This window comes from Podarcis cretensis (assembly GCF_951804945.1).
Source record: "Podarcis cretensis genome assembly, chromosome: 2".
Lineage (NCBI taxonomy): Eukaryota > Metazoa > Chordata > Lepidosauria > Squamata > Lacertidae > Podarcis > Podarcis cretensis.
Window position 1 is genome coordinate 110,918,090 of NC_137171.1, and position 13,059 is coordinate 110,931,148.

Below are 13,059 nucleotides of genomic sequence, written 5' to 3' on the forward strand. Positions count from 1 at the left end.
CTTACAGTAGAATTCCGGAATTCACCAATCATGTGCAGCCCATTGTGTAAATAATGTATATAAAGCAGATACCTTGAGGGGACTTTCATTCATTCCTCCTCACCACTATGAGCTGAATAAAGAGCATGAAATCACTTTGCGACTCTGAGTATATTTCAGTTGTTTACTCATGGAAAAGGCTCCTATTTCCCAAAAGGACAGGAGGGGGAGGTCTCTCCCCCACTTTTAAGCCACCCCACTCCCACCGCATGGAATGTGGAGGTCTTGTTCATTCACAACATCGGTAAACCTTGTGTGTATCTGAAGTGAACAAGGAGCTGCGGCTCCTTCCCCTCTCACTGGGCTGCTGCAAGAAAAGGCAGCAGAGGAGGAGGAAACAGATGGGTTTGAAGGCTCTTTCTGCCCCTCTCTCCTGAGCAGAGGGTGTTTGCAGGGCAGGAGGACAGAGGAGGAGGCAGTGAGGGCAGAGGAAGCAGTGGGTGGATCCACCGTGTCTCCCAGGGGGCCAAGATGCAAGGAAGGGGCTTCCTTCTCCATGCAAGGGCCACCCATGTATTCAGAGCAGTCCGTATGTTCCACGGGATTTACTCTCAGGCTGTCGTAAGCGAGAAAATGGCTTATCTCCTGAGTATACGCCAATAAACTTAGAAACGAGAGGAGATATGAGTTGTGTTTATTGCAAAGCAATAGGTTACAGCTGGATCGTTTCACAAAACTGCAACCCTGTCTGGTGTTCCAGGCAGTGGTATTTATATATGTAATGTCAAACAAAGAATTTCAGTTTCCACCAATCATTTACATCAGAGATGTCCAAGCGCTGGACCGCAATTGACAGGTAGACCTCTGTGTTGTTTTGGGTCGATTGTGAGACCTTTGAAGGCCCTGCCCCCTTTCCGCAAGAACTTCTGTGCATGCTTCTGTTTCTGTTTTTGCTCAGCAGTTCCTTGTTTTAATGTTTATTGTTGCCAAAAGAATTTAATTTTTTGTTATGTTACCCCCCCCCCCTTGAAAAAGTCCCTTTGGAGTTCCACGTTCCTGATATTCATCATTACCTCATTTTATTATAATACACATGCACAACAAGCACTGGCAATTTCTGCTGAATATGTTCTGATGCCTACCACGTTCTGTTACGTTGTGTTGGTGTGCATGTTGGGAACCTGTGTTACATGCAGCCATTTGTATCATATAGCAACTCATGTTCTACCTTTCAGCTGTATCTTTGTGATTCTCCTATTAGCTGTATTTTTGCCCCTATTGAGGGGCGGCAAGTTGCAAAATAATCAGTTTCATAAAGCACAAACTACCATAACTTCTGTATTAGAAGCACACTCAAGGATTTACAGGGGTACACATTATCACATTTATTGTGGCCCTTTGGGCAACTGCCACAAGGCCACTACTGCCCATACCATGCCAGCCTTGGTAAGGGAGAAGGGACAGGCAGACGGAAGGAATTGCCAAAGGTGTTTGAAAATGGGTGGAGGCTCTTGGGAAGCGGGTGCCCAATAGGGGCTTCTACAGGGGCAGCAGAATGTCTTGGGCAGAATCCCTGCAGGAGCTCTGAGACTCCCTTGACTTTGTCCTTCCTCCCAGGAAACTACAACTTGCTTTGGCTTCTGTGCTCCTCAAGAAGTTGAACGTCCAAACCTGGTCAGGATGGACGGACGAAGATGGGCAGCTGACCTGCTCAAGCTGTCTCCTGCATCCCTCCCTACCACCTCTGATCATCCCCTCCCGGGACCCTCAGAGAAATCTGGTGAGTTCCAGGGGAGAGGAGATGGGGACATGGATGGCTGGATGGTGGAGGGAGAAAGAGGAAAAGATGGAGAGGAGACCAAAGGCAGGAAGGGGAAGGAAGGAAGGAAGGAAGGAAGGAAGGAAGGAAGGAAGGAAGGGGTGAGGCTTTTTTCAAAGCAGCTCTTTGTTTTTGGCTGGAGGCTCTGCACATAGGATTTGGCATATGAAGACCAAGGGTGGCTGGTATTATAAGCAAATTGTGTAAACTTGCCAGTCTTACAGTCAGGGGTTATGTGTGAGAGTGGGTGAGTGGGATAATAATTTATAGAGCGCCTGTAATTCTGTCCCTCCATAAGCTTACATGGAGATACAGTGGTACAACCTTGGTACAAATTTCAAATTAAGTGCACAAAACCAACAAAGAGACTCATGGGTTTATAGTGGCACCATCTTTCCTAACCAAGTGTCCCCTTTGTCAGACTGCAGCCGACAAAAGCTTAGACCATTATACATTTATGAGCCTTTAAGGATTCCAAAAGATGAATAAACAGAAGCATAGTTAATCTATGGACTTCTATCCTACTGGAAACAGTGACAGCCAGCAAGTTGGATATCTTGAAAAAAGGGATTAGACTGATGCCTGTGCTCTGCCTTCGTGGTCCTAGGCAATAATGCTTCTTAATACTAGTTTCTGGAAAGCACAGGAGGGCAGAGGGCTCTTGGGCTGAAATCTTGCTTGCTGGTTTCCTACAGGCATCTGCTTGGCTACTGTGAAAACAGGGTGCTGGACTAGGTGGGCCTTTACCCAATGCAGAAGGATCTGCTTAGGTTCTGATATATTGCAATATTTTTACAGTTACATGTGGCATAAGAGCACTTCAGTTTTACTTCTTACTCATAGGAGAGACTTCTATTGGAGCCTGAGATCATTTCCTCACTTGAAAAATAAGCCAGTTCCACCGTAGATCTTTACTATAAAATGATGCTGCTCTCTTATGTGTGAATGGAGTGATCATGGGTTTCTATTGCCATTGTCCCATCTGCATTCCTAAAAATTTGGAACATAGAGAGGACAGTGGAGAATGGAGAGCACGTGAAAATAAGAGAAAGTGCACATGGGAATTGACGTGTGTTCAGTTTCTTTCTTGTCTTTCTTAAATGTCTAACAGTATTCTCTCCCCCCCCCCCCAACTCCCAAATAGGTGAGGAAGAGGACGGTCAGAATTCTATGGAGCCATATGTGAATTCATTGGGAAGAACAAAGAAACAATTTAAATGCAGGGAATGTGGAATGTGCTTTAGTCACTGTGGAAGAATGAGGATACACCAACAAACTCACACAGGAGAGAAACCATTTGAATACATGGTGTGTGGAAAGAGCTACAGTTGTAGTCAAACACTTGGAATACATCAACAAAATCAAATGAGGTAGAAACAGTTTAAATGTATTGAATGTGGAAAGAGCTTCAGTGAAAGTAGAAACCTTAGAATACATCAACGAACTCACACGGGGGAGAAGCCATTTAAATGCATTGAATGTGGAAAGAGCTTCAGTCAGAATGGAGCACTTAGGAGACATCAACGAACTCACACAGGCGAGAAACCATTTAAATGTATTGAATGTGGAAAGAGCTTCAGTGAAAATAGAAACCTTAGAATACATCAACGAACTAACACCGGGGAGAAACCATTTGAATGTATTGAATGTGGAAAGAACTTCAGTGACAGTGGAACACTTAGAAGACATCAACGAACTCACACGGGGGAGAAACCATTTACATGTATTGAATGTGGAAAGAGCTTTAGTGAAAGTGGAACACTTAGAAAACATCAACAAACTCATACAGGGCAGAAACCATTTAAATGTATGGAGTGTGGAAAGAGCTTCAGACTTTGTGGAGACCTTAATATTCATGAGAGAATTCACACAGGTGAAAAGCCATAAATGTATGCCGTGCTCCACTCAAGGTGCACTGTTTACTTCACATCAAGAAACTCATAAAGGCGGAAATCAATTTTAAATGCATGGAACCCGTGTGATATTCTGGTGTTTGTATTTAAATTTGTACACACACACATATATATGTATTAACGTAATGAAGGTCACATATACTATATGTACAAAAGAAGTTGCAAGTTGTTGCTATATAAACAGGGGGAGAGTGTGAATCTGGAATGCTCAAGGTGTTTGATGAATCTGTTGAGTTTTGACCTCCGCCCTTCACTGCCAAAATGATGGGCTGCCCTTGTCTTGTGGATCAGCATCTGTCAGGCTTCAGGGAACTGGCTTCCTTCCCCCTTGGCCGTAGATAAGCAGAACAAAGGAAAAGGATTCTTCTTACCTGTTAGAAACTTTAATGATTCCAGCAAGAGAACAAAGAACCCGTCTTCACACAAATGGCGGTGCTCCCAATGAAGAAGTGCACCCCCTCACATCCCTAGTCACCCATGTCACTTCTGCATCTTGTAACCTGGGCTTGCACCCTCTGTGCTTTCTGTCCTGCCACTTTTGCAGCTCTCTCTGACCTTGAGGAAAGCGGAGGGATGCTTTACAGAGACAGTGAATCAGTTACCTCTCTCTCCCCTAGTGTTTTTTCTTCAAGCTGTTTCCCATCCAGTATTTCCCGGCTTCTGCCTTCTGAACTATGTTCCTCTGCAAACCACTGTTCCAAATCTATACAGTCCTGCTGTAGATTCAGGGGGATTGGTCTCCCACCATTGTGCCTCAGTGCAGCTCTCCTCAGCACCATCCCTGGAGATTGTGGTTAGATTTTGGTTTAGGGGAGAAAGTGTGGGCCTGGGTCTAGGCCAGGGGTGGGGGGGAATAAGGGTAGAGAATTACAACTTGTCATCATGAATAATTTTAGGTAAAACCTTTGTTGATACAGAACTCATTTTTAGCTTCCAGGAGCAGCTGGTCACTTCTGCTTTATAAACAAACCCAAATATATTGAAACACTTTACATTAAAACCAAATTTCAGAACAGATACAAACAGAATTTTTCTAAAAAAAACCACACACCTTTTTTGTTTACTTTACAAACCATTATCTTCTCAATCCAAGATTTGCTTTTCATGTGTATAAAAATACTTTGTTAGCAAGGGGGTACAGAAAAAAAAGTTACAATAAAAGCATTATCAGTATTTAAAAATAAATGCTAGTGGTTGTTCAAGGCATTGAGTTACAAATGAAGGCAAAGATCAACCATTGCTAGGTAGAGCCTGGAGACATAATCCTAGAATCAACCCCTGCCCCCCACAGCCCGCTTTTGCCTGTAAATGTACGGTATTTGATTCAAAGATCATATAAATCATATTTTTTGACATTAATTCTGATGGGCGGAGGCGAGTTTAAAGGCAACCAAAGTATGGAGATATATTTGGGTTTGAGAGGCAGGTGGTCCACTGCTGGACGGCCATCTTGACCAGAACCTTTCTCAAGGCCTTGTCTTCTTCAGCCCACGTAGGCCTTGGAATTCAGAATGCTTTGAATTAACGCGACAGAAGCAAGAGGATGGGCAATGAATTCTGATGGCTTGCTTGGAACAGAAATGTATTTGGAAGACACTGTGCTGAAGAGGCAAAAAGCAAAAAAACCTCACAGCCCATTCCACAAATTAAAGCAACCTTAACGAACTACAGCTCCCAGAATTCTTTGGGGGAAGCCATGACTGTTTAAAGTGGTATAGTGCCCTTGAAGGGCAGAGATGCCTCAGCTTTCTAAATCTTGGTTGCCAACCTCATCTCTGGTGCCAAGCCAGGTCTAGAGGTGTGAGGCTGCATGTCTGCTGCCGCAACTGATTCCTGTATAAAATATACACCACGGTTGGGTTGAAACGGCACTCTTTACACTTACCTGGTTTGCACATGATGTTAATGTGCCAAGGGTGGAGAACTTCAGACCCGGGGGGCCAAATGCACATGTGGTCTGTGGTCCTCTGAATTCACTGCTCTGAATCCATGGCTCTGCTTTGCCCCTTAGCCAGCCGGGATGTACGTTTCAACTCTTGACAATGCCTCCTCCCTCTTTGGTAGAAGGCAGATAGTTGTGTGTGTATCAGATATAACTTCCTCCAGAAAGACAAAAGTTGTGCTCCTTGTTTGACCCACCTTTGCCTCTCTCACCCTGCCCAGCCCTGGCATGTGGCCCCTGAAAGGCGATCCGGGAGGGAATCTGGCCCTTGGTCTGAAAAACAGTGGAAGCTTCCAAACTGACACTTGCGCAAGAGCAAGAGCATGCAAACCGAAGGCCTGCCCACATCCCACTGAACTATGCTAGGCTATGACTTCTGTCATTCCTGGCCATTGGCCACCCCAGTAGGGGCTAATGGGAGTTGGAGTAAAGGAATGGTTGAGGGAACTATGGATATAGTATGAAAAAATAAAGACGTTCAGAGAGATGTTATTACAGCTGTAGGGCTTGTGCACATTTCCCTTCCCTTTGATGGGATCTCGGCACTCGAGATGCTGTTTAGATTTGTTTATCACCATCACCCCCCTCCCATTTGCTAGTGGATTCATTGCTACAGAGTTCTTGTGTATATAGTGGCATACAGGTACTATTGGCAGTGTTGATTGTCTCTCCCCCCCCCCAATTTATTGCTTTATTTGTCAAGACTGAAAGCAAAGCAAAGAATGTCCCCTCTCCTTACAAATTAAAACTGCCTTCCACTTTTGCTCAGTATTTCCCTCCAAGAATATTGCTTTCACATCCGTAGCGTACATTTGGCAGGCATCTAAAGTACATGGTCGTCGTCCCCCCACCCCCCGGAGTGGTCGAATGGGAGGTATTCTTTGACAGCGTGTCTGTCTTGCTGCTGCTGCATGTCACTGTTCCCTGTTTCTGTGTATCTGTGAGGAGAATACAGGACACTGCAAAAGACACAGGGTGTTATGAATGTGCAATAAGCCAGACAGAGAATGGTCCCTCCCTATAATGTAAATAGAGTGACTTCTTTTCAGGAGATTTCTGTATAAAGAACACTTTGCTGAGGTGGAAGTGGGGACTAAGTGAGGTTGGAGTGGAACCATGTTTGCATGAACATGAGAATGTAAAATATGGTCTCCATTTAAATATTTATTAAAATAATTTATTCATTTACCCAGAAGAGTCATTAGGCTTTTTTTGCTGTAAGCTGCTTCCTACATTGTAAGTGTGGGTCATGAGACCCTTGATCCCTCCTTGAAATACAATCTGAACCAAATGGGTGAGGCAGTAAAGAGTTTATTGATTACAATACGTTCTTGCAAGAGGGAAGGGGTCCACAGTAGCTGATGTTCCCTATACTGGAAGCCCAGCTTCCCTCTCTCGTCTCCCCATTGGCTGGTCCTGCAAGGTTTTCCTTCCCCCAGTTATCAAAGGAAAGGAAAGAGGCTGTAGCGGGGGGGGGGGGGGACTTCTCCTTCCTCGCCAGAGTCACCTGACTTCCGGCTTCATCAGCGGAGATAAAATCGGGGCTTGCAAAGGAGGGAGGGAAGGGGGCTGCTTCGTCCTAATTAAGCGGGGTCCCTCCTTGCCTCCCAGGCGGGGCTCCCATTCCTGGCCCTGCTGCCCAGGGTCGCTGCAGCTGCTGCCGCGTCAGGATTTTGGGTGAGTGCAAAGCCAGCGGCGGGGAAGGAGGGAAGGGGCTTGGCAAGGGATGGGGGTCCAGGATGAGAAGCCCCGGGACGGGGAGAAGAAGAGAAGGGAGGAAAGGGAGCTGTTTCTCTTAATGGGGCCTTGAAGGGGGGGGGGAGGGGGGGTTCCCGTTGTGGAAAGAGAGAAGCTTATTCCTGCCCGGATCTGGTGCAAAGGGATTTGCCTGGAAGGAGGCGGGGAAGGGAAGAGGCTTGGGCATTGATGGGCAGGTTAATAATAATAATAATAATAATAATAATAATAATACCTGTGTATCTGAAGAAGTGTGCATGCACATGAAAGCTCATACCAAGAACTAACTTAGTTGGTCTTTAAGGTGCTACTGGAAGGAATTTTTTTTGTTTTGACTATGGCAGACCAAGACGGCTACCTATCTGTAATAATAATACCTGCCCCTCTGGCTGGGTTTCCAGTGTGGCTTACAACTTAGATAAACCATAATAAAAGATCAAACGTTAAAACCTTCCCAGTACAGGGCTGCCTCCAGATGTCTTCTAAAAGTCAGATAGTTGTTTATTTGAAATTGGAAGGGAGGGCTTTCCACAGGGAGGGCGCCACCACCCAGAAGGCCCTCTGCCTGGTTCCCTGTAACCTCGCTTCTTGCAGGGAGGGAACTGGCAGAAGACCCTCAGAAGTGAACCTCAGTGTCCTTCCTTCCTTCTCTTTAGCACCAGGCAAAAGCATTCCTCTTCTCCCAGGCATTGGGCTCATTAAACAATCTATGGCCTGTCCAGTTAACATGGGTTTAGCCCAGTCTGATTTTGTAGTGACTGCGTCTCCTTATACCTCTTCCAAAATTTAGAAATGTCCCCTTTGGTTAAGTTTCTGCCAATTTTTCTTCTAATGTCTTCATAACTGTAGCCTTGTTCACTTAATAGTACTATTTTACATCCCTTTCTAGGTGACCAGTCAAATCTTTGTGCCATTTATTTAATTTTATTACGTTTTACAAGCTCACTAAATGAAAAAAACCTCAACCAACTTGATAGCAATCGCAAAACACATTTTTTAAAAAAATATTTTTATTGAATTTTCAAATTATAACAACAAATTTCCACAAATCTTAATTGAACAATTTCTATATCCGTATTTCTCCCCTCCCTCCTCTTTGGCTTCCCCCATATTTCCGTATTGATTTATTAAACAAATTCTATACTCTGCTGATTTTGCTTCTTATATAGTTGTCAAAACCTGCCAAAGAGTCCATATCTTTATACTGTCTTTTTCTATAGTTTATAAATGGTTCCCACTCTTTTTTGAAATCGATGTTGTCTCTCTCATTTATTCTCTCTGTCGGCTTAGCCAGTTCCGCGTAGTCCATAAGCTTGGCTTGCACTGCTTCCTTTGTTGGCGTTTTCTGTTTTCCATACTTGTGCTAATAAAATTCTTGTTGCTGTTGTCGCATACATAAACTATGTCCAATTTCCCTCTCATGTATCATGATCTAAAATTAGAAGCAGGAAAGATTCTGGTTTTTAAACAAAGGGTTTCTTCAACATTTTTTTCAGTTCATTATATATCATTTCCCAGTATTCTTTAACCTTCTTGCATTCCCACCATACATGAAAAAAGTACCACCTTTCTCTTTACATCTCCAACATATCTTGGATCCTGTTTTATACATTTTTGCAGTTTTTCCAGTGTGATATACCATCAATATATCATTTTCAAATACAGTGGTACCTCAGGTTACATACGCTTCAGGTTACAGACTCTGCTAACCCAGAAATAGTACCTTAGGTTAAGAACTTTGCTTCAGGATGAGAACAGAAATCGTGCTCCGGCGGCGCAGCAGCAGCAGGAGGCCCCATTAGCTGAAGTGGTGCGTCAGGTTAAGAACAGTTTCAGGTTAAGAATGGACCACTGGAATGAATTACCGTATTTTTCGCTCTATAAGACGCACCTGACCATAACACACACATCATTTTTAGAGGAGGAAAACAAGGGAAAAAACATTCTGAATGAAATAGTGGATGTTTCATTTTTGTGCTTCATGCTGTGGCCACAGACATGTGATCTGATGGTGAATTTGGGGTGACCCAATGCAAAAATCCTGAGAATCCCTGTGGATCCATGTTTTGTAACCACATTTTTGCACCATTGCAGCCCCAGGCAACAGTGGGTGCTTGATTTTTGGGGGGCAGGCTGTAGCCATGGACATGCTATGTGATCTGATGGTGAATTTGGGGTGACCCAATGCAAAGATCCTGAGGATCCATGTGGATCCATGCTTTTTAACCACATTTTAAGTGGGGAGGGAAGGAAAAACACAGAAGGGACAAGGAGCAGGAGAGGGGTGTGCAGAGAAGCAGCTGGCTAAGAATGCAGGAGAGGGGTATAACGGGAGGGGGGAAAGGAAGGCAAAAGTTTTCCCTCACCTACCCACCCAAGCCAGCCAGCTTGCGCTCTCTCTCTCTCTCTCCCTTCTGCATGTTTTCAGCAGCACCAGAGCACAGAGAGGACACTCTGCTTTCCCCTCTGCTTGCCTGGAGGGGAGGGGCTTTCCCTGCTCTTTGTTCCGTTTGAGCAAAAACAGCAAGGAAACAGAGGAGGGTGGGCAGTAAAGACCCTGAGGCAGGTTTCCCTTCTCCGAGACGCGCGATTTGATGTTTGCCTGATTTTTTTTATTTTTTTTTGCCTCCCCTCACACCATTTGGCTCCAGGGACCACACATTCGCTCAATAACATGCACAGACATTTCCCCTTCCTTTTTAGGAGAAAAAATCTGCGTGTTATAGAGGGGGAAATACGGTAAGTACTTAACCCAAGGTACCACTGTAATTTTCTCTTAATGATATACAATCTGTAAACTTTACATTTGTTTTCATAAACTTTCCCATTCCTCCAACTGTATATTAAGCCCAACATCCGGAGCCCATTTTATTTGGGCTGATTTTACCTTCTCATCTAAAGTCTCTCCATATAGCAAAATGTTATATGCTCTCTTCAATAATTTGGTATTTCCCTCCACAATTTCCTTTTGAAAGTTTGAGATAGTATAGCTGAACCCCCTTTTATTATCTTCTTTAAATTGCTCATTAATTTGTCTGTGATGCAACCAACTTTGTAAAGTACCTTTCAAGTTTTCATAACTTTTAAATTTCAAACCTTTCTCCTCTTCTATTAACAAATCTCTATATGTTGGTCACTTTCCTTTTTTATCACCCCTCCAGCTACAGAGGGTCTAATCCTGCCAGACTTTGGTGGATGTCTTAAAAAATTCCAAGTTGTTGGATATTCAAATCGCAGAGCTTGTCAAAACTGAGAGGCAACTATTTACAAATCCTGTTCTCTCAGCAAAGCAGAAATTTTAGGGTTAAAAATACATTTGCTTTCACTCAGAGGCTGTAATTTAGATTTTTGGGGGCTTTCATCTCATTCATCTCATTCCATCTTATTCACAAAACGTCTCTGCAGGGTTCTCTGAATAGCAGAAGTACGGCTTCCACTTTTAATACTTCTCACTTTGAAGTTCAAATTGAATTTAAGTCCAAATTTTAAAATTCCTCTCCAAAAGCTTCTTTTTCTTTTACCTTATAGCAGAAGATCTGTCACTTCAGAGGGCGGCTTTTAGGCTTCGGATATTCAGGTGTGCGTTGGAGCCGACAGCCCACCTCGACCGTCTTCTCCTCCCTGATGCAATTGCGGGAGCCGGTTTGACGGGAGACCTGGGGCTCAGCTGGACCCCGTTGGAGCCCCACTCTTCTGCAGAGTTTTGTGCGGAAGGCTTTTTTTAGCCCCTAAACCTCTCCTCGGTGGCCTGAAATCCCCCTAAGGGCTCTGTCTTACTCCAGCCCGGAAGCCCGCAATCACAAAGTCAACTCTTTGTGACATTTATTTTATTTTATTACATTTTACAAGTTCACTAACTGAAAGAACAAAAAAATCCCCAACCAACTTGATTGCAATCACATAACACACTGACAAATGTCCTGCTTATTTATGTTGCAATCCTTCCTAAAAGTTGTTGTATTACATTCTACTTTAAATTACAGTGGTACTTTAAATTACAGTGGTCTGTTCTTAACCTGAAACTGTTCTTAACCTGAAGCACCACTTTAGCTAATGGGGCCTCCTGCTGCCGCCGTGCCACCAGAGCACAATTTCTGTTCTCATTCTGAAGCAAAGTTCTTAACCCGAGGTACTATTTCTGGGTTAGCGGAGTCTGTAACCTGAAGCGTCTGTAACCTGAAGTACCACTATATATTTCCGTTGATATATAATTTTATGGTATTACTCCCAAGAAGGGGGGTATTATGAGCCATCAAACCCCAGAAAAACACCTTCTCCAAGGTTTCCACAATTTTGACCACTAGTATATGTTGTCTTCTAGGTCCAAAGACACACATGCACACACAGATAGCATGAGCAAGCAGGGCTCCAAAGTGCAGCCATTGTCGGAGACCTTAGAATACATCAACGAACTCACACGGGAGAGAAACGGTTTAAATGTCTCGAATGTGGAAAGAGCTGCAGTCGTAGTGGTCACCTTAGAATACATCAACTAACTCACACGGGGCATAAACCATTTAAATGTATGGAATGTGGAAAGAGCTTCAGTCGTAGTGGAGACCTTAACATTCCTAAGCAAATTTACACAGGTGAAAAACCATATAAATGAATGCAACGTTGCACTCAATGTTCACTATTTAATTTACGTCAAGAAACTCATAAATCAATTTTAAATACATGGAACCCATGTGATGTTTTTGTTTTTGTATTTAAATTTTAATACACATATATATGTATTAAAGTAATGAAGGTCACATATACTTGATGTACAAAAGAAGTTGCAAGTTGTTGCTAGATTATCCAGGGGGAGAGTGTGAATCTGGAACGCTCAAGGCGTGTGATGAATCTGTTGAGTTTTGACTCCACCCTTCACTGCCAAAATGATGGGCTGCCCTTGTCTTGTGGATCAGCATCTTTCAGGCTTCAGGGAATTGCCTTCCTTCCCCCTTGGTTGTAGATAAGCAGAACAAAGGAAAAGGAGTCTTCTTACCCGTTAGAAACTTTAATGATCCCAGCAAGGGGACAAAGAACCCGTCTTCTAGAAATGGCGGTGCTCCCAATGAAGAGGTCCAGTCCCTCACATCGCTAGTCACCCCTGCCACTTCTGCGTCTCGTAACCTGAGCCTGTACCCACTGTGCTTTGTGTCCTGCCACTTTCGCTGCTCTCCTTGACCTTGGGGAGAGTGGATGGATGTTTTCCAGAGACAGTGAATCTGTTAACTCTCTCCCCCACTGTTTTTTCTTCAAGCTGTTCCCCATCCAGTATTTCCCAGCTTCTGCCTTCTGAACATCGCCCTGCTGTGAGATGTAAAGTCCACCACTCCCTGCATGGTCTTTTCCACACGGCCAAAGGGGTGGGGCCCAGACTCACCCAGCTCTATTATGTTAAATATGAATTCTGTAGTTGACCTTTGTACTGTTTTAGTTTGAAATCTTTAAGATAATATTTTTGTTTTCTGTTATGTTGTTTTGACCATATACTCTATATTGTGGCTGGGGGGAGCCAGCTGGGTGGGGTATAAATAATAAATTAGTAGTAGTACTTATTATTGTTATATTTCACATTTTTCACATTGTTTTATTGATTTAATATGCTGTGAACTGCTTTGAGGTTTTTCTCGAAGATATAAAGTGGAATGGAAGTTAAATTTAAAAAGTATAGAGCAGGG

General features: G+C 43.6%; 3 protein-coding genes across 4 annotated transcripts in view; 2 read left to right on the forward strand and 1 right to left on the reverse strand.

Annotated features, from left to right (window-relative positions):
* LOC307208034 (uncharacterized protein) overlaps window positions 1-13,059 on the forward strand; it is a 139,766-nt gene that overhangs the window by 57,977 nt on the left and 68,730 nt on the right. The window contains exon 2 of the mRNA XM_079962344.1: window positions 1,597-1,759. Coding sequence (XP_079818470.1) covers window positions 1,660-1,759 — 100 coding nt within the window. The 5' untranslated portion in view covers window positions 1,597-1,659. The remainder of the gene's footprint in view (window positions 1-1,596; window positions 1,760-13,059) is intronic.
* LOC307206991 (uncharacterized protein) overlaps window positions 1-13,059 on the reverse strand; it is a 165,290-nt gene that overhangs the window by 37,801 nt on the left and 114,430 nt on the right. The window lies entirely within an intron of this gene.
* The window catches only part of LOC307208545 (uncharacterized protein), a 77,496-nt gene that overhangs the window by 5,131 nt on the left and 59,306 nt on the right, over window positions 1-13,059 (forward strand). Inside the window, exon 1 of one of the 2 annotated variants that reach the window (XM_079963233.1) lies at window positions 7,130-7,330. The exons of the other annotated variant lie outside the window; for it this stretch is intronic. The gene's annotated coding sequence lies outside the window, so the exon portion shown is untranslated. Of the gene's footprint in view, window positions 1-7,129; window positions 7,331-13,059 lie in introns of those variants that run through there. 2 annotated transcript variants of the gene reach the window in all.